This window comes from Hibiscus syriacus, unplaced genomic scaffold (genome assembly GCF_006381635.1).
Source record: "Hibiscus syriacus cultivar Baekdansim isolate YM2019G1 unplaced genomic scaffold, ASM638163v2 tig00110674_pilon, whole genome shotgun sequence".
Taxonomy (NCBI): domain Eukaryota; kingdom Viridiplantae; phylum Streptophyta; class Magnoliopsida; order Malvales; family Malvaceae; genus Hibiscus; species Hibiscus syriacus.
Genome location: NW_024062819.1, coordinates 253,900 through 272,532, shown reverse-complemented (window position 1 = coordinate 272,532; position 18,633 = coordinate 253,900). Strand labels below are relative to the sequence as shown.

The following is an 18,633-nucleotide window of genomic DNA, read 5'->3' as shown; positions in this document are numbered from 1 at the left end:
TATTTCCTCTAAAAATTATATTTATATTTATAGAACTAAGTATGAGATTGATAAGTTGAATGAACTAAGTATGAGATTGATAAGTTGAATGAACTAAGTATGAGATTGATAAGTTGAATGTACTAAGTATGAGATTGATAAGTTGAATGAACTAAGTATGAGATTGATAAGTTGAATGAACTAAGTATGAGATTGATAAGTTGAATGAACTAAGTATGAGATTGATAAGTTGAATGAACCAAGTATGAGATTGATAAGTTGAATGAAAATAATGGTTTAACAGTAAATTTGGTATAATTATATGACACATTAGATTCGACTTCGAAAAATTATGTGGATCCATCAGAAATTATGTCAAGAAAATAATAACCGAATGATAAATGTAAAACTCTAAAATGATGATAGCAAGTTGGAAGGATATATAACTCAGAATGTTTTAAAGAATTTCGAAGACCTTAAAATTCAATAGACAAAAGAATAACAATAAATTGTTAATTTTAGAGAATATCTCAATTCTATATAATACATAGTGTTTTAATCATAATAGCTGCATAAATAAATATTTATAACAATCTATTTAATATATTATTTTTTTAATTTTTTTAAAAAAAATATAAAAGAAGGGGTTGAAAATAACAAATAGAAGACTTTTAGAGTAAATTACTTTATTGGTCATAAAACTCTTATTATTTTTACTTAGGTCATCAATTTTTTTATAAAATTATTATTAATATTATATTTTTTATTCAAGACGAGATATTGATGTGGTTTGTTATAATATTAATTTTAATTAATTTATCTATATAATTAATTAATTTAATTTTAATTTAAAATATTCTATCAAATCCATTTTAAATATTTGAAGCAAGTCTCAAATTTTCTAATTTTTCATCCTCTTTGTTATGTTTTTTTATTGAGTTAATTGATTTTAGATTAAAAAAAAGGTAATGTAAACAATAACGTTGTATATTATTTTACAAGTAGTCACAAGGGAAGCATCCTACTTAATAGCTAAGCAAGCCCGGAGTTTACTGCTTACTCGTAGCCTAGGTGTTGGTCTGAACTCTGAAGAACAGTTTGCTCCTCTCTCTTATCTCAATTTCCAAGCTTTTCCAACGCAAATTCAATGCCGATCTCTTTCGATATCCCCTGAAACCTCCCTCGCCACCTCCTCCGCCGCCATGTCCAAGCTCAAGTCCCGCATGGCGGTCGAGCCCTTGGCTCACTTCGACCTCCCGACCCACAACCATTCAATCAGCTCCCTCTCTCTTTCCCAATCCACCCTCTACCTCGGCACTCGAAACGGTTCCCTCCTTTTACTCTCCCTAAACCCCAACCATACCCCAACCCCAAATCCACCTCCAATCGATTCCCTTTCTCTCTCTTCCCTTTCACGTACCGTTTCCCTTCTCCGTACCGTTTCCGTTTCCGACTCTCCCGTGGAATCGATATTCGTTCTCTCTGAAATCGGCTCGGTCTTGGTGTTATCCGATGGGTTCTTGTTTTTATCGGATTCTCTCTTGATTCAACCGGTTAAAAAAATTGGTGGTTTGAAAGGAATTAGCATAGTTGCTCGTAGATTCCGAGGAACGAATTCACAGAGCACCGATTTAACCAGTATTGCTTCGAATTTATCGAAAGGGCAACGAATTTTGGATAAATTCGGAGGTGTTAGGGCGAATGGGGTGAAAACAAGGGATTTAGAGCAGAATCGAGAAGGTACTAACGTTTTTGCCCTTGTTATTGGTAAGAAATTGATGTTAATAGAGCTTGTTTTAGGCAGTGATTTTGCGAATCCTTCTTTTGTGATCCTAAGAGAAATGCAGTGTTTTGATGGAGTGAAGTCTATGGTATGGCTTGATGATTCCATTATTTTCGGTACAATTAATGGGTATAGTTTGTTTTCGTGTGTCACTGGTCAAAGCGGGGTGATATTTTCGTTACCTGATTTATCTAGGCCGCCATTGTTGAAGCTTTTGTGGAGAAACTGGGAGGTTTTGTTGCTAGTGGACAATGTAGGCGTGATTGTTGATGCTCTTGGCCACCCTGTTGGTGGGAGCGTGGTGTTTCGTAAGGGTGGTCCTCATTCGGTTGGGGACTTGTCATCGTATGTAGTAGTTGTTAGGGGTGGGAAGATGGATCTGTACCATAAGAAATCTGGTAACTGCATTCAAACAGTAACTTTTGGTGTTGAAGGAGTTGGTCAGTGTATTATTGCTGATGAGGAAAATAGTTGTGGGGAATTTGTTGGTGTTGCTACTCCCAAAAAGGTATGTGAATAATTCTATTTGAATTAATTCATAATGTTCATATGGTAATCATACATATGCACTTTCCATTGAATGACAATAGTTATTACTTGCTAATTTAGAAAATTAGAGTTTTTTTTAGGAGAATAAGGCTTTACCGTGCCACAACAATATTTCTTATCGGCAGTAACAATGATGACCGTAATGAAAATACATTAAAAGTTTACTATTTGTAATGCAAATTTTAGAAGTTTGATGATCAAAGTAAAAGAATTATAAAAATTGAGTGACTACCATTGTAGTTTAGCCCCTTTTAATAATAAATTAAACAACCCTTGACTATAAGAAATGGATAAAGAAAAAGATTTTGATGAGCGCACTGCACTCCATCTCTATCTCAAAACCCCAAAGATATTGCATTAACCGACTATTTCCGATTAAGGCACATTGGAATTGAATGCGTTTAAGACTTCACTAATACTGCTGATTGTTTGTTTATTGTTCTCTGGCTCTTAACTTTGTGTTATTAAAATAATCAAATAACACAAAAGTAATATATACCTGTTATTTTTGGTGAATAAAATAAGTATAACGATTAACACACTTACATTTTTAATTCAATAATATATAGAAGTTATTTTTCGGAAACCGTGGAGCAAGAAGCGTGTATTAATAGTAACCATAGAAGAGTAATCAGAATTCATCTGAAATAGGATACAGCGCGTGAGGTCCCATTCTCGATGTGTTGATCTTGTGATTATTGTATTTGGGGTACATATTTACTTATGCTTCAGGAAATTTTAAATATATTGATTGAAAAAGGCTTTTGCAGCTTGGTGACTGATGGTTTGCATTCTGAGGTTTAAGAAATATTATAGATATATTAATATGGTCCTTAAACAAGGTTCATCACCTTTGCTGCATAAGCTATCAGTTCTTAAAGAACTGACTTCTTTGAAGTGAACTGACTGTTAATTGAATTGTGAGTCTTTTACTGCTTATGCTGCTATTCCGTTTCATGATCTCAGTTGCAACCCATAAACTCTATCATGCTTTGTAGCATATAAAATTTGTGATTCTTCTTCCTGATTCATGCTAAACATTGCTAGGTTATATGCTACCGGAAAGTTCCTTCAGAAGAGCAAGTAAAAGATCTGTTGAGAAAAAAGAATTTCAATGAAGCCATCTCCTTGGTGGAGGAGCTTGAGGGTGAAGGTGAACTGTCTAAAGAAGTGATTTCCCTTTTTCATGCTCAAGTGGTTTCCTGTTGCTTTTTGACTTGCACTTTGAAGAAGCGGTGGATCACTTTTTGCAGTCAGAAACTATGCAGCCTTCTGAAGTGTTTCCATTTATAATGCGAGACCCTAATCGCTGGTCACTCCTGGTATGTATTTTTTAAATGCATTCCTCTGACAATTTGATTTGCCCATTCTGAAGTAGTGAATGTGATTTTAGTGGATAAGGTGTTAATCATGTCAGCATATTAATCTATCTATGAGCAATGCACTGTCCTACTTAAACTAAGTATTTATTGAAATTTCATGGTGAAAATACTTGTAAAGCTTGGACAGTGTCAACAAGGAAGAAAAAGAAGAGTTGAATGTTTGGGTTTTGATTTGAGTTGCTGGTTGACATTTGCTTGCATGAAACATGCTGAAACTCCTTTTGCATATTTGTGAAGGTTTATGTTCATAGCAGTTGAATTGAACTTTTCAGGTTCCTCGAAATCGGTATGGGGTTTACATCCTCCTCCTGTACCCCTTGAAGATGTTGTCGATGATGGATTGTTATCTATTCAAAGGGCCATTTTCCTCAGAAAGCAGGTGTAGAAAATGTAGTTGATGAACGTTTTCTATCAATCCACCAACCAGGGCTGAATTGCTGGAGTCTGCAATTAAGAACATTATCAGGTGCCCTTCCAGATAATCTACTCTTGTGTTTTTTTTTTCTTTTTTTTTTCTTTTTGGAGGCCTGTGTATGTGGTGTGTATTTCTCTCCTTACCAAGATCAGTGAAGGGGTTATGAATTGACTTGTGTTCCAATTTTGATGGAATTTAATAATTTTGTTCTCTTTAGTATTCTTATGTATGGATGGCTTGTAGCTGGAAATATCCTTAACATTGTTTGAATCTGGACTTCACTGCTACAGGTATTTAGAGGTGTCTCGTCAGAAAGATTTAACTTTGCCAGTGAAGGAGGGGGTGATACACTTTTAATGTACTTATATAGAGCTCTAAATATGTTGATCGTGGTATGTGCTCTTATTATTTTTTTTGGCTTATCCCATTTGGTAATCATGCATTTATTTTAGAATCACGTCCTTGCTGCATTGACTTGTCTGTTTGTTGGATTGGGTTTTACGAAGCCTCTGATTATGCATGCATGAATGTTAAAGAATGATTTGGTTTTAACTGATAGTTTCATGTTGAAAGAAGATAATCTTGGAGGTCAGAAATTCTTAAGTAAATAATTTGTGTAGTATTTTAAGTTCTCTACACTTGGTATCATATAGTATGATTGGCTGAAGGAAAAAAAAATCAAAATCATGACTAAGGATTTTGTTAGTGATATTTTAATATATAAGCAAAATGAGATTGTTGTGTATAACTTGGGCTGTAAGGTTAGAGTTTTAATGTTGCAAGAAAAATCTCCTTGTTAAAAGAAAAAAATGGAGCTTTTGCTCAAATAAATGGAGAACCTGCTCTTAAGCTGAAAATGTTTTTGCCCTTTTTTCTTCTAATCAGTTTAAAGTATTTTTATTCTAAACAAATGAAACTAAAAGAAAGTATTTTCTTTTAAGTTCTCTACACTTGGTATCATATAGTATGATTGGCTGAAGGAAAAAAAAATCAAATTCATGACTAAGGATTTTGTTAGTGATATTTTAATATATAAGTAAAAAGAGATTGTTGTGTATAACTTGGGATCACTATGGATCATGGTAAATGGTTGGACGGTTTATATGGAGAAGGTAGATAAACACTCCTAGTTTGTTAGCAAGTGGACAAATATCACAAGAAAAAGATTTTGGACTCTTATTGACAAACAAATGTGGAAACAATTTTGCAAGATAAAAGAAACTGGGATGTCCTAAACGAAAATGCAATAACATAACATCGGTTGAAGGTTCAAGTAAAGGAAATGTTGTATAACATGGTAGGAAGTAGATGGGTGGGAAAATAAAGTTGCTGGAAGTAGGTAAAGACCCCCACAAAGCCTAGCACTGTCAATCACTTTCCCCGAGCTAGAATCCTGAAATTCACAAAAATCAGAGTTAAATTTCGTGATACAACATAAATCGACAGACAACTGCTAATGGAGATAAGATTGCAAGTGACATTGGGATTATAAAGAACATGAAATAACAAAATGTCCTGATTTATTCGAATAGACCCATGACCGGCAACACCAGACAGAGAACCATCAGCTGTTCAAATATGAGAGATAGACGAGTCGGCATGAAAGTGTGAAGAGCCGAAGATCACCTGTCATATGATCACTTTGCACCAGAATCCACAACCCAAGTAGAAGTGGTGGATGTATAGCCAAAGTAGCAGAAGGAATTCTACTGCAGGTACTGATTGAGAATGAGTGTTTAACTGACTAAAAAACTGCTGTAACTCTTCCATTTGTTTTTAGTAAACGAACTTCCTGTAAATCAGTATTCACAACACAGTTTTCTTGAGTATCACATTGTTGATGCTGTTTTGAAGACTTCCCATCAGTAGGCTTGCCATGTAATTTCCAACAGGAATCCCGCAGATGGCCAACCTTCTTACAAGAGTCACACCAAGGTCTCCCTTCTTTGGCCGAGTAGTAGTTTGAGAGTGAGGGATAATTGTCACCATCATCGGTGACAGGTGATAGAGGCTGAAGAAAATCAGAATGGGGTGAATTAATGAGGAATTCCGAAGTGACTCCGATGAAGAAGTGGTGGAATTCATGATCGACGACTAGATTTAGGGTAAAAAAAGAAAAAAAAATCGGTTAGATTTAGGTGAAGGATCGGTCACCTAGCTGAATAATCCGGTTTCCTGAAAGAAAGAACCCAAAACATTGGCAAAATACTCACTACTATTGTCAGAATGAAACATTTGGATTGATCACTGAAATTGGGTTTCAACCATCTTATGGAACCGTTAAATATTTCACAAGCTTCAGATTTGGTTTTCATGAGAAAGGTTCAGGTAGTACGAGTGTGATCATCAATAAATGAAATAAACCACCGAAACCCATGTAAAGATGCGACCCGAGATGGTCCCCAAATATCACTATGGATCATGGTAAATGGTTTGGACGGTTTATATGGAGAAGGTAGATAAACACTCCTAGTTTGTTTAGCAAGTGGACAAATATCACAAGAAAAAGATTTTGGACTCTTATTGACAAACAAATGTGGAAACAATTTTGCAAGATAAAAGAAACTGGGATGTCCTAAACGAAAATGCAATAACATAACATCGGTTGAAGGTTCAAGTAAAGGAAATTGTTGTATAACATGGTAGGAAGTAGATGGGTGGGAAAATAAAGTTGCTGGAAGTAGGTAAAGACCCCCACAAAGCCTAGCACTGTCAATCACTTTCCCCGAGCTAGAATCCTGAAATTCACAAAAATCAGTTAAATTTCGTGATACAACATAAATCGGCAGACAACTTGCTAATGGAGATAAGATTGCAAGTAACATTGGGAACATAAAGAACATGAGATAACAAAATGTCCTGATTTATTCGAATAGACCCATGACCGGCAACACCAGACAGAGAACCATCAGCTGTTCGAATATGAGAGATAGACGAGTCGGCATGAAAAGTGTGAAAGAGCCGAAGATCACCTGTCATATGATCACTTGCACCAGAATCCACAACCCAAGTAGGAGTGGTGGATGTATTAGCCAAATTAGCATAAGGAATTCTACTGTAGGTACTGAGTGGGAATGAGTGTTAACTGACTAAAAACTGTTGCAACTCTTCCATTTGTTTTTTAGTAAACAAACTTCCTTGTAAATCAGTATTCACAACACAATTTTCTTGAGTATCACATTGTTGATGCTGTTTTGAAGACTTCCCATCAGTAGGCTTGCCATGTAATTTCCAACAGGAATCCTGCAGATGGCCATCTTTTACAATAATCACACCAAGGTCTCTCCTTCTTTGGCCGAGTAGTAGTTTGAGAGTGAGGGATATAATTGTCACCATTCAATCGGTGACAGGTGATAGAGGCTGAAGAAACATCAGAATGGGGTGATTAATGAGGAATTCCGAAATGACCTCCGATGAAGAAGTGGTGGAATTCATGACCGACGGCTAGATTTAGGATAAAAAAATTGGCTAGATTTAGGTGAAGGATCGGTCACCTAGCTGATACCATGTTGATAAAGAGTAAACAAAATAGTGGAGAAGAAAATGAACTTTTTATTATATATTGTGAATGGTGAAATACATCTTTTATAGGAAAGTTGGAGTATGTTTTCTATTAGAAGTAAACTACTTAGCAGTTATCCTTATCTATCTAACTTTCTAAGAGTTAGTGTTATATTAAAATACTAACTTATATTGCAACCTACATTAATCATGAGCTTTCTTTTTGCCAGATTGTGCATCATCTATCACGTGCCTTAGACGTAGATGCAAGACTTGCAAGATTGGAAGAGAGGTCACGGCTTGTGCAGATTAACGACGAGAGCCTGTGGATTCTTGCCATACCGCCTTGGAACAAAGCTTTTGCCATGTATCCAGATGATACAGTTGTCTGTTACAAGGTTGGTGATGACAAACCATTACATATAATTTCTTCATCTTTCCAATAGTTTGGATCAGAAATAGGGATCTCTTTCAATATGAAGTTAAAAAGTACCGTTTCCTTTTGTATCTACGTCTGCATTCAGTTACTGTATGTTTGAAAACTGCCATCTTCTTTCATCTGCAGTGTTTCCGTCGTCAGGCGAGTCAACTTCCTTAACTGGTCGTGATTTTAAGCAAGACGTCTTATTCAAACCCGGTTGGCTGGTTACCCGGTAAGCCACTGGAAGTTACTGCAGGCGACAAAGCCATGGTTCTCCCTTAATTTCTTGCTTCAACCTTTGTATAAACTTCATTGTTAGCATTTTGATAGAATTCTGTGCATGTCAAAACCAGAATGGTGACACCCTTTTTGCATAACTTCCCTTTTCTTTTTGGATCTCATCTCTTCTTTACCATTATACAACAAAATCAATGTTGTTAAGATTATGAAAAATGTATTTTTAAATTTAAAAATCTAAAATCTAAATATGATATGTGACATCATCTGAACATCATTGTGAAATTATTTTCACATTATTAGTATTTTTTTCTATTTTTACATATAATTATCAAAATATTTTTTTTGAAAGAAGTTGATAAATGTTTTTTTGGACTCAACACTATCTATAAATCGGAGGTAAGTGTTTAGATGTATTTGATTTTACTTTCTCTTGTGTACTAATAATATCAATTGATTTCTTTTAGTAGTCGGGATATAAGATGATATTTATTCGTCATATTTATTAATCATTATTAATGTATATATATCTTGTAAATACAAGTGTTCGAACTCACGACTTCAAAAAGGAACAACATTCCTTCTAAGAAATGAGGTCACTCAATGAATTTGATAATATCAATTGAGTTAAATTTAGTATTTATATGGATTTAATAATATCAATCGAGTTAAATTTAATATCAATTGAATAAAATTTAGTATTTATATGATGAATCAAATAAATTTGATAGATGGTTTTCTCGTAATATTTCATCACCCATATTAATGTTTTGGTATGCTACTGGAATTTATTAATATTATATATTTGCCTTAATTATATAAAATATTTTTAAAAATATAATTATAAAAATAAAAATATGATACAAATGAAAAAATAATTTAAATATTGAAGTATCATATAGATTCATGCAAGTCTGCATGTATTAATATAAGCCAATATTAGCTAAAACTGTCGAGAGTAAAATTATTTGGTACCATTTTATGACATAAACGAGCAAATATGGTACGGACTACAATGCCTATTATAATTGTATTTAAAAAATTAATGATGGGTAAATTCAAACAGATCAACAATTGGACGGGCGTCTTTATATTCCAAAGGAGAAGAGGATAATTATGTAAATTCAGTACGCCGTTTCAATATAAATACAAACCTCAAATTTTTAGTGTACATTGGCGTCGTATTTTGCCCCTTTTCACACGCAGAAAAACACAATATAAAGAAAAGGAAGACCAAGAACGAAGAAGCGAGCTGTAAGGCGAGCAGCCAATAACCTGCTTCGGCCTCAGCCTCCGTCAGGTCAGTTTCTTTCTCCAATTATTCAGATTTTAATTCTTCGCTGATTCTTTTTCTTCTCATTATCTTAATTAGAGAAACTAGAAAAAAAAGTAGATAGATTTTGAATTTATTCGGGAGTGAAAAGGGTTTCGGATATAATTTTCGACGATTTTACGCTCCGAGCATTCGATATCCAAATTTAGGAATTCTAAAATCGATATCCTTGAATTTGGTTCTCTTTCGAGTGGGTTCTTTGTGACCTACGTTTTTGGGAGACTGTTTTCTTTTCCGTCTCTCTTTCCCTTTGTAAGCTTTACTGCGAATGTTAAATGATAAATATCATGTTTTTAGTAAAATTATAGATCAGTTATAGGTTTTCCCTTTATTTTGCGATTAAAAATCCAATCTTTACGTGGTTTGGTCGATTTTCTCTCTATTTTGTAAATCTTATGATTTTTTTTGTCTCTGTGTGAAATTTTTAACCTATTTTAAAGGAATTCAACATGCTACTTTATGCAACATATCTTCCAAAATACGTGCTTATGATTTTCTGAACCGATTGATATACATGTAGGCATAATATAAGATTATCTTTATTAAATGTTAAAATATTTTCACTTTCTCTATAGTTTTGTTTAATGATAACGAGATGTTTCCTGTGTTCTTCATTGTTGGTAGAACTTAATATTAGGTTTCTTTTGTACTTCATTGTACTATCAAACTGTTGCAAATCCTCATCTGGTAACGTGATTGAGAATTTGGGATGCCATTAGAATTAAGATGGAATCACCAAAAAAGCTTTCCAGTATGTTTTGATATCAAATCTTGGCCTTAACCTTATCTACAACTTTTATTAGAGATTTAGTTTACAAGACAGTGCACCAAGACATGAATCTAGGATCTGTTCCCTAACAACTCCCATCCCCTGTTGCAGGAACTCTTACTATTAGATTTTTCAAATTATGGAAAAGAAAGGGTTCATCTTAATTTCTTTGTGATTGAATGTTTTTGGTTGAATAACGAGGTTGAAATTGAAACCGTTAAAGACCTCAAGAAGAGGTGGAGAATGTAATTAGGCAATGCTGAACGCCCTAGGCTTTTTATTTTCTTGGTCCCAGAAGCTGTCATTTTTCTTATTTTGTATGATGTTCTCGCTACTTTGTTGACAAGTTCTGTGGTTTACCGTCTCATGTGATTGGCTGATAAATTGGAATGAAGCAATTGCTGGATTTTTTCATTTGTGTATCATACATAGGGAATTTTCAGTTCTGCATGTACTCACATCGTTTTTCTGTCACTGATCAGAGCAATACTAACTGGTGGTTATGAAGAAATAAAGTGTTGGTCCTATAAGAAGTTGTCTTTTGCCTGCCGGATTAGTGTACATCGGAGATATATATATATAAATGGCAGGAATGTTACCTGCAGATTCCTCACACCACTCAACATCTGATAGTGGGCCTTCCAGAAATTCTCCAGAAAAGCAAGAGGAAGTAGGTCGTTGGTATTTTTCAAGAAAGGAAATAGAAGAGAATTCCCCATCTAGAATGGATGGTATTGACTTAAAGAAAGAGACATACTTACGCAAGTCATACTGTACATTTTTGCAAGATTTGGGCATGAGGCTGAAAGTGTAAGTTCATGGTTTATTGAGATACAATACTTTTCTTTTTGGATGCAGCAAATGCCTGATTTGTGCTATTAAACTTGAATAGTGAGTTTCATTAGTTGCTGTTTTTAGTGAAGTGTCATTTAAAATGGAAATGGGAGTTAATGTAATTTTGTGTGTTCTGTTGTGGGTGCATGCGGGCCTGTTTCACTTGTGATCAATTTCTGTAAAGTATGCTTACGTTCTTATAGGTATAAAGTTGTAAAATTTTTCTATATAACATGGTTAAATCACAATGTTAAAATGTTGAGATATCATGTATTGCAGATCTAACTGTTTTGTGCTGCTATCTACATGGAATATACAATTTGAATCTACCTAATCATAATTTTGTAACAGAAAGATTGATCTAAATATTAGCATTATGCTTTTGAAATGTCAAAGAATCTTCATTTCTCGTCAATAGTAATCATAACTGCTATCACCAATCCTTTTAGGCAGCATTTCCTGGTTTTGTTAATGCCCTTTCTGTGAGCCGATCCTTGATCTCTGTTGCCTGCCATAGTGCAAATATCTTAATAGATAGTTTTTCAAATATACTGGTGCAGGAGATTATCTTTGTTTGCACATTGGCACTCTTGCATATCTGCTTGTTTTACAGTCTGTCATTCTGTTTTTTTTTCTTGCCTTCTTTGATACTTATGCTCTATCACTAGCAGAAGATACTGCATATTTATGTGTCAGCACATTATATGTGAACATTTATTGTTTATCATTCTTTGCATATTTTCGCATTATATTATTGTAAAAGTGCTTTACATCAACAAACAGTGGGTGTCAGTTGGTAATTGCTTTTCTTATGTGAGATGTGACTGCCCGGTGTATCAACAGTTGCTCGAACCCTTGTGGGTGAAAGGAATTGTTTTGGCATTCTGTTGTCTGATCACAGTTCTGCACTTCGACATTATGTGTATTCATCATATTTTTTTTTCTCAGATGGAATGAATTTGACTAAATTTCTTATCTGATACAGGCCTCAGGTAACAATAGCCACAGCGATAATCTTTTGTCATCGGTTCTTCATTCGACAATCGCATGCTAAGAATGATAGAAGGGTGAGTTATCATTCTCATTGTCTGGTGAATCTTGTTAAAACTCCATTGTGTACCGTTTGGGAACTTGATTTCAAATTTTGGATTTGGATTTCATTTGCTGTGTAAATGATAATAATGAAATGTATACATAGAGATAAATAATTAAGATTCAATACAATATATAGATGAAAAGTTTACAAACTTGGATTTATCAAATAAACTAGGGATTTCCAAATCACTACTGTATAGGCACTTAACAAATCCAAGGATTTAAGAATTAAAATCATCAATGTTGCATTTCTAAGTGTTTTTTACTTCATTTGTACCATCTTTGATATGCTAATTTAAATTCTGAAATCTAAGCTGGCTTTGTCTTTTGAATCTATTTCATTGTGAACTTTTATTCAGGAGTGAAAAATGTGAAAAGTGTTATAATAGGAGCTTGTAATTGTAAACATACTTCCTTTAGTCAACTTAACCTATCATTGTATTTCTGATATAGATTTTTGTTAAGAAAGATAGCATTGAATCTTAACAATTTTATATCACATGCTTAACATCATTTCCATGCTTCACAGACCGTTGCTACTGTGTGCATGTTCCTTGCCGGGAAGGTTGAAGAGACACCTCGTCCATTGAAGGATGTGATTCTTGTTTCTTATGAGATAATACACAAAAATGATCCTTCTGCAACCCAGAGGATCAAACATAAGGTGTTCTATAAATTTATGGTGCTTTCATCAGTTTTTTGTGTGCCTCTTTCTAATGCTCAAGTTGCCAATTGTCATCCATGTTGTTTGTTGCTCCTTGACTTGTGCAATTGTTTTCTGATTTGCTCTCACTTGCTATTCCATTTACTCTTCTGCTATTTGGTTGTCTTTTCCTCCATTTTGTTATCCCTTGAACGTATAAGACTGACCCCTGTAATTATATTTCTTTTTGTAAAACCCAACTAGTTGAACTTCCCATGCACAACAAAATTTGTCCAATCTGTTGTGATATTGCCAATGTGTGTAAATAACTGGCAGAGATAACTTTCCAGCATTTTGATCTCCTCTTTCCTTTTGTCAGAATTTACTTTCTGTTCCTCTTGAACTCAAAACTCTTACTCAGGTTTTTTTTCCCTCTAAAAGCTGTGTTCTTAGCAAAACATGTCCCAACTTCTGTTGCACGATTGTACCTATAAGGGTGGCTCATTCTGATTCTTCTTTTTTTCTTTCTCTAACAGCTATGTCCTTGGCAAAACATCTCCCAACTTCTGTTGCACAATTGTAGCTATAAGGGTGGCTCATTAACTTTGGTATATGTTTCAGGAAGTGTACGAGCAACAAAAGGAGCTAATTTTACTTGGGGAGAGGGTTGTCCTTGCAACTTTGGGTTTTGACTTCAATGTTCATCACCCATATAAACCTCTTGTGGAGGCTATAAAGAAATTCAAGGTTGCACAGAATGCCCTTGCTCAAGTTGCATGGAATTTTGTTAACGATGGGTACGTTTAACTGGTGTTTCTTCAAGTGTTTAAAATGCTCTCTTCCTAGTACTCACTTTTGACACACTGCAAAGCGGCATGCAGGCTGAGGACGTCGCTCTGCCTGCAATTTAAGCCCCATCACATTGCAGCAGGTGCCATTTTCCTTGCTGCCAAGTTCCTCAAAGTGAAGCTACCGTCAGATGGTGAGAAGGTCTGGTGGCAAGAGTTTGATGTCACCCCACGCCAATTAGAAGGTTTGTGTCCTCTCCATAACTCTAACAAAGATCTTGCCAATAAATTGATCTGTTATTAAATGGCCCCATGGAGCTGGCGTTGCTTGAAGTTGCTTCTCTTAAAATTGATCCGCTGTATGATTTGGTAGACAGTCTGCTCATTGCCATGTTTTGTGAAATACCATTGATGCTGCTGTGGTTGCTTGTCTTTTTGCGTCTTTTTCATGTGCCTTGGTTGGATATTCTACTTAGTCATTGGTTATCTTGCAGAAGTTAGTAATCAAATGCTGGAACTTTATGAGCAAAACAGAGTACCCCCTTCTCAAGGAAGTGAAGTAGAAGGAAGTGCTGGTGGTGGTACATCTCATCGAGCCCCAGCAAACATCCTTCTGGAAGTGAGGAAAAACAAGTTTCATCATGGTCTGGAGCCGACCACTCTTCTGCGGATAATCATGTGGTGCCATCAAAAACTGCACAAAATCAAAGGAATGATGATGGGAGTGGAGAGGTGGGCAGTGTTATTACTGATCACAAGATGGATGCAGAAACCAAGGAGAATCAACATCATGAACAATTGCCCCCAAAGGAGAACACAAGGGAGGTTTCAAATAAATCTAGGTCCGGAATGGAGCGAACTGGGGGAGAAGATCAGGAAAGAACCGGTGGAAGAAATGAAAATGCTGAAGCAGGTGAGTGGAGAGATGATGGACCATCACGTAAGGCTAGCAGTGTGGCTGGACGAAACTTGGACACTAGAGAAGGGCCAGTTGTCCAGTCTCCCAAAGAAGCTATTAAAATCGACAAAGATAAGGTGAAGGCCGCACTTGAGAAAAGGAGGAAGTCTCGTGGGGAAACAATGAAGAAAAAAGATGTCATGGACGAAGATGATCTTATTGAGAGAGAGCTGGAGGATGGGGTCGAATTAGCCGTGGAAGATGAGAAAATCAAGAGAGAGCATCGACAAAGCTGGTCTAGGAGTGAGAATCAAGACCAAGTTAAGGACCAGCGGGAAATGGGAGAAGGAAACAACTTCAGTACAAAGGGACAATCATCGAAGAGATTTGAAACAGAGGGTGCTGAAGAAGGCGAAATGTTGGATGATGCTTCTCCGATGATGAACAACCGAAAGAGAAACGCAGGAAGCCCACCCGACAGACAGATTGAAGGGAAGAAGCGTCATGAGTACATGTCGAGTTACAGTCAAGACACCATAGAAGATGGGCAAAAGACAGGTCGGGGTGGTTATGCAGATAAAGAATATAGAAGGCATGCACACGAGAATCATTCGTGAGGCGGTAAAAGACGGTACTTTTTCTGAAACGACCGTGCATGATCCGTAAGATAATTTCGTTAGATACTGATTTCTGACCATCAATATTGATATTTTTGAACTTTGCAACCATAAATGGTCAGAATGATCCTTCGGAAACTGAGAGACATTGCAGAAATGTACTTAGAATTAGTTTGATTTTGGTTGCCTACATTGGCACATAATATTTTGGCTGTAACAGAACGTTAGGAACGACAATATTTCAGTCGACATAATGGCAGGGGGCTTAATGAGAAAGTAAAGAGGCAGCTAATTATTGTTCTTGGCGCTATTAATGTTCTGATGTGAGTCCCTTCTCGGATTTTTATAGTATTCGTGTTTGACATTAATATAGTAAGTCTATCTGGTATATATCGATAACTATTCAGGTATGATGTACCAAGTTTTCATCAGCTCATTACATAATGTACTCGCTACACATAAAGTTAAATATATATATATATATACATACACACAGTATATAGTTAATGCAAGACCCTTTTCAAACCTTGACGCCGCCACTCTAACCGCTGCTGCGCCACCGCTCTTGCCGCAACCTCCCATTTTCTCTATTCTAGTTGTTGTATAAAAAGGATTTAGGTATTATAGCTGGAGGGAAATTAAGCATAGGGTGACAAAAATGTAGCCTATATGATAATAAGTAAGCTAGCACGACCACATGGGCTCACCCAAGCTAGCCTGGTCCACTATCACATCCATGTCGAAAATTGGCTTGGCTTGTGAGCCGACGTGCTTGGACGAGGGTGACCCGCTATTAGTTGGGCTTGTAGAGCCGAAGCCATGATGTGAAAAGGATGCGTTCTGCTGCCTCACTCGGAGGTGCACCACCTCTGCCTGTGCCAAGGCCAATTGGGTTTGAAGGGTGTCTATTTCCTGCTGTAGGGAAGATATAGCTCCGACGCAGCCGTATACGGGGTCGCGTATCCTAGCGCTGGCCTCGTAAACCATGCTGCTGACGGCGTCGCGCCGCTGGTGCACCGGCAGTTCCTGCAAGCAGAAGAAAATGATCCCACTTAAACTCGCCCCAATAAGTAAAATAAGTAAATACAAGGAGTTAGAAGAAAGTAAGCAAAAAACCTGGAGCATCTTGTTGACATTGCTAGCCCCGAAAACCTTGTGGACATTAGCAAACTTGTGGGGCTCATCAGCAGGGAAATAAGGAGCAAAGACACAGTCATGGGCACACCTCCTCCTTAGAAGCTTGCATGCTGCACATGGCGCTGCTGCTCCCTGCTTCCTCCCTCCACTCTCCTTCATCGCTGCCCACTACTCTTCTCTGTCTCTCTCTCCTACAAGTTATGATACTTCAGAAACTTGTACCCTACTATAGTTCCTGGAGTTCTAAATGTTTTCCTAGCTGGGAGATGATATATACTTTGCAGAAGGCTGAAGGATCAAAGAACATGAAAGAACTAACAACTGAAGAAGAAGATGAGGAAAAAGAGAAAGATAGTGAGAGTGAATGTGGGGGTTTCAGGTGTTATTAAATAACCAAAAGGATGCAAGGAGTGGACCCTTTCAAGACACCCCTTTAGATTTTGGTTTACACACAAGACATCACCATTGATATGACGCATTTTAGCTTCATATTTCCAATCATTATTTTACATTTTATTCTATTTTTTTTCTAAAAAAATAAAAGTTTATTATAAATTTATTTTACAATCATATGTGAAGTTTTTAATTGTTCCATTCAATAATATAATCTTTAAATTTTAAATTTAATTTTTTTATTGAAAGTATAACAATTTATGATAGATATATACTTTTATTCAACATGTTGCTCCAACTTTCAAGTAGTTCGAAAATGACGTTGGCCAATGGAAATAAATAGTGTATGTGCATGCGTAGCTACTGGAGGATAACATGCTAATTTGAATTACATTTTCAACATTAATCATCATCATCATATATAATAGAGTTTGACCAACAAATATATGGATCGAAATCCAATGCAAATATAAAAAGTTTCAACTTTTTGAAATTTAGATGCACAGAGAGCATATTAATTTATTTTCCATGCTTGAATTTTCTAATTATTTAATAAACCTTATTTACCTGTCTCATGCTTCACTGGGTTTTGCCTATCTCGTACTTATAGGGCTATTATTTTATGTACCGACAATGAAAAATGTATCTATAAAATTCTAGTAGTGATGTATGTATGTAGTTGCATACTTTGAAATCTGATTCTTTTACTAGTTATTTATTTCACTTTAAAATTTTATCGAGTCCACTTATGAATAAAATTCCTGTTGTTAATATATGTGTTTTTATCATAAAGAATATTTTTGAATTCGTTATTGGATTATATTAATATTATTCATCTTATTTAAGGTTTAGATTTAAAGTTTGATATTTAAAATTTACGATCATTTAAATATATCGGATGTAGTTTAAATAAATATATTTATCGAATCTAAAATTGGTATAGAAGAAAAGGAAATAAGTAGAATGTTTATGATACATTAAGGGTAGAAGAGCATCCATTGCCAAAAATGTTCAATTTTGGGTGCATGCCAAAATGATTCAATCCCGCCTTTCATTTGCAAAAGAGAAAGGTAGTGAAGTGGAATTATCAATAATAATGGAAGAAATAACATGGAAACAAATTAAAAAAAAAATTTAAAAAAAATTCATTGAGGAAAGGCAGATGGGGCCAATGACAAGGCAAAATTCATAATGAGGTGCTCAATATGGATCCAATAATCGATTATTAGGTTTTGGTCAACTACCATTGGGTCAATCAATGTCCTTTAAACTTCACTCGTTTAGGGCTCCACTACCCTACAACAAACAAACCTCTTTAAATAAACAATATTCTTAGGGTATGTTTCATATTTGGCTTAACAAACTATCATTTGTTCAGACATTAACTTAAGGTGAGTTATCTTTAATTTTGAAATTAAACAACATTCTGATACTTAAATCTATTAAAACTTAAACTCAAGCTCGGTTTAAGCTTAAACTCGCATTTTGAACTGAGTTCGAATCTAAACCTTAAATACACGAAAGTCTTATACTGTATTTTAAAAACATATAAATGTTAATATTGTTAATACTTTAATTTAAAAAATTAATATAGTATTACTTTTTAAATTGCTCAGGAGCTTTTTAGTCCGATATCAAGTAGTCTATATCGGCTTTTCAAGAACTCAAATCGAAATTATTTGGCTCAAATATTAATCAAATTTTGACCAAATCAAAATCGAATGATTTGCTATCTCTATAGCCCTGCTACGATCCTCCCCTCAATCAACTATATTTAGTCAAACAAATGGAAATTGATATTTCAAATCAAAATGGGTATCAACTTATTTAATTTATATAATATTTTCAAAGAGTTATAT

At 35.3% G+C, this 18,633-nt stretch overlaps 2 protein-coding genes and 1 pseudogene across 2 annotated transcripts; 2 read left to right on the top strand and 1 right to left on the bottom strand.

Annotated features, from left to right (window-relative positions):
* The first annotated feature begins 1,036 nt into the window (after positions 1 to 1,036).
* LOC120137588 lies at positions 1,037 to 8,458 on the top strand (annotated as a pseudogene).
* Positions 8,459 to 9,453: 995 nt separating this feature from the next.
* Positions 9,454 to 15,539, top strand: LOC120137485 (cyclin-T1-4-like). Its single transcript, XM_039153218.1, has 8 exons — positions 9,454 to 9,567; positions 10,866 to 11,179; positions 12,189 to 12,270; positions 12,828 to 12,962; positions 13,563 to 13,738; positions 13,823 to 13,974; positions 14,224 to 14,321; positions 14,360 to 15,539. Exons 2-8 carry the CDS (start codon positions 10,953 to 10,955, stop codon positions 15,242 to 15,244), a joined length of 1,755 nt encoding a protein of 584 aa, XP_039009149.1. The 5' UTR covers positions 9,454 to 9,567; positions 10,866 to 10,952; the 3' UTR covers positions 15,245 to 15,539.
* A 229-nt stretch (positions 15,540 to 15,768) lies between these two features.
* LOC120137483 (LOB domain-containing protein 4-like) lies at positions 15,769 to 16,708 on the bottom strand. The gene is made up of 2 exons (XM_039153217.1): positions 16,361 to 16,708; positions 15,769 to 16,270 (listed from the first exon to the last, which is right to left on the bottom strand). Exons 1-2 carry the CDS (start codon positions 16,538 to 16,540, stop codon positions 15,929 to 15,931), a joined length of 522 nt encoding a protein of 173 aa, XP_039009148.1. The 5' UTR covers positions 16,541 to 16,708; the 3' UTR covers positions 15,769 to 15,928.
* Between the last annotated feature and the right edge of the window lie 1,925 nt (positions 16,709 to 18,633).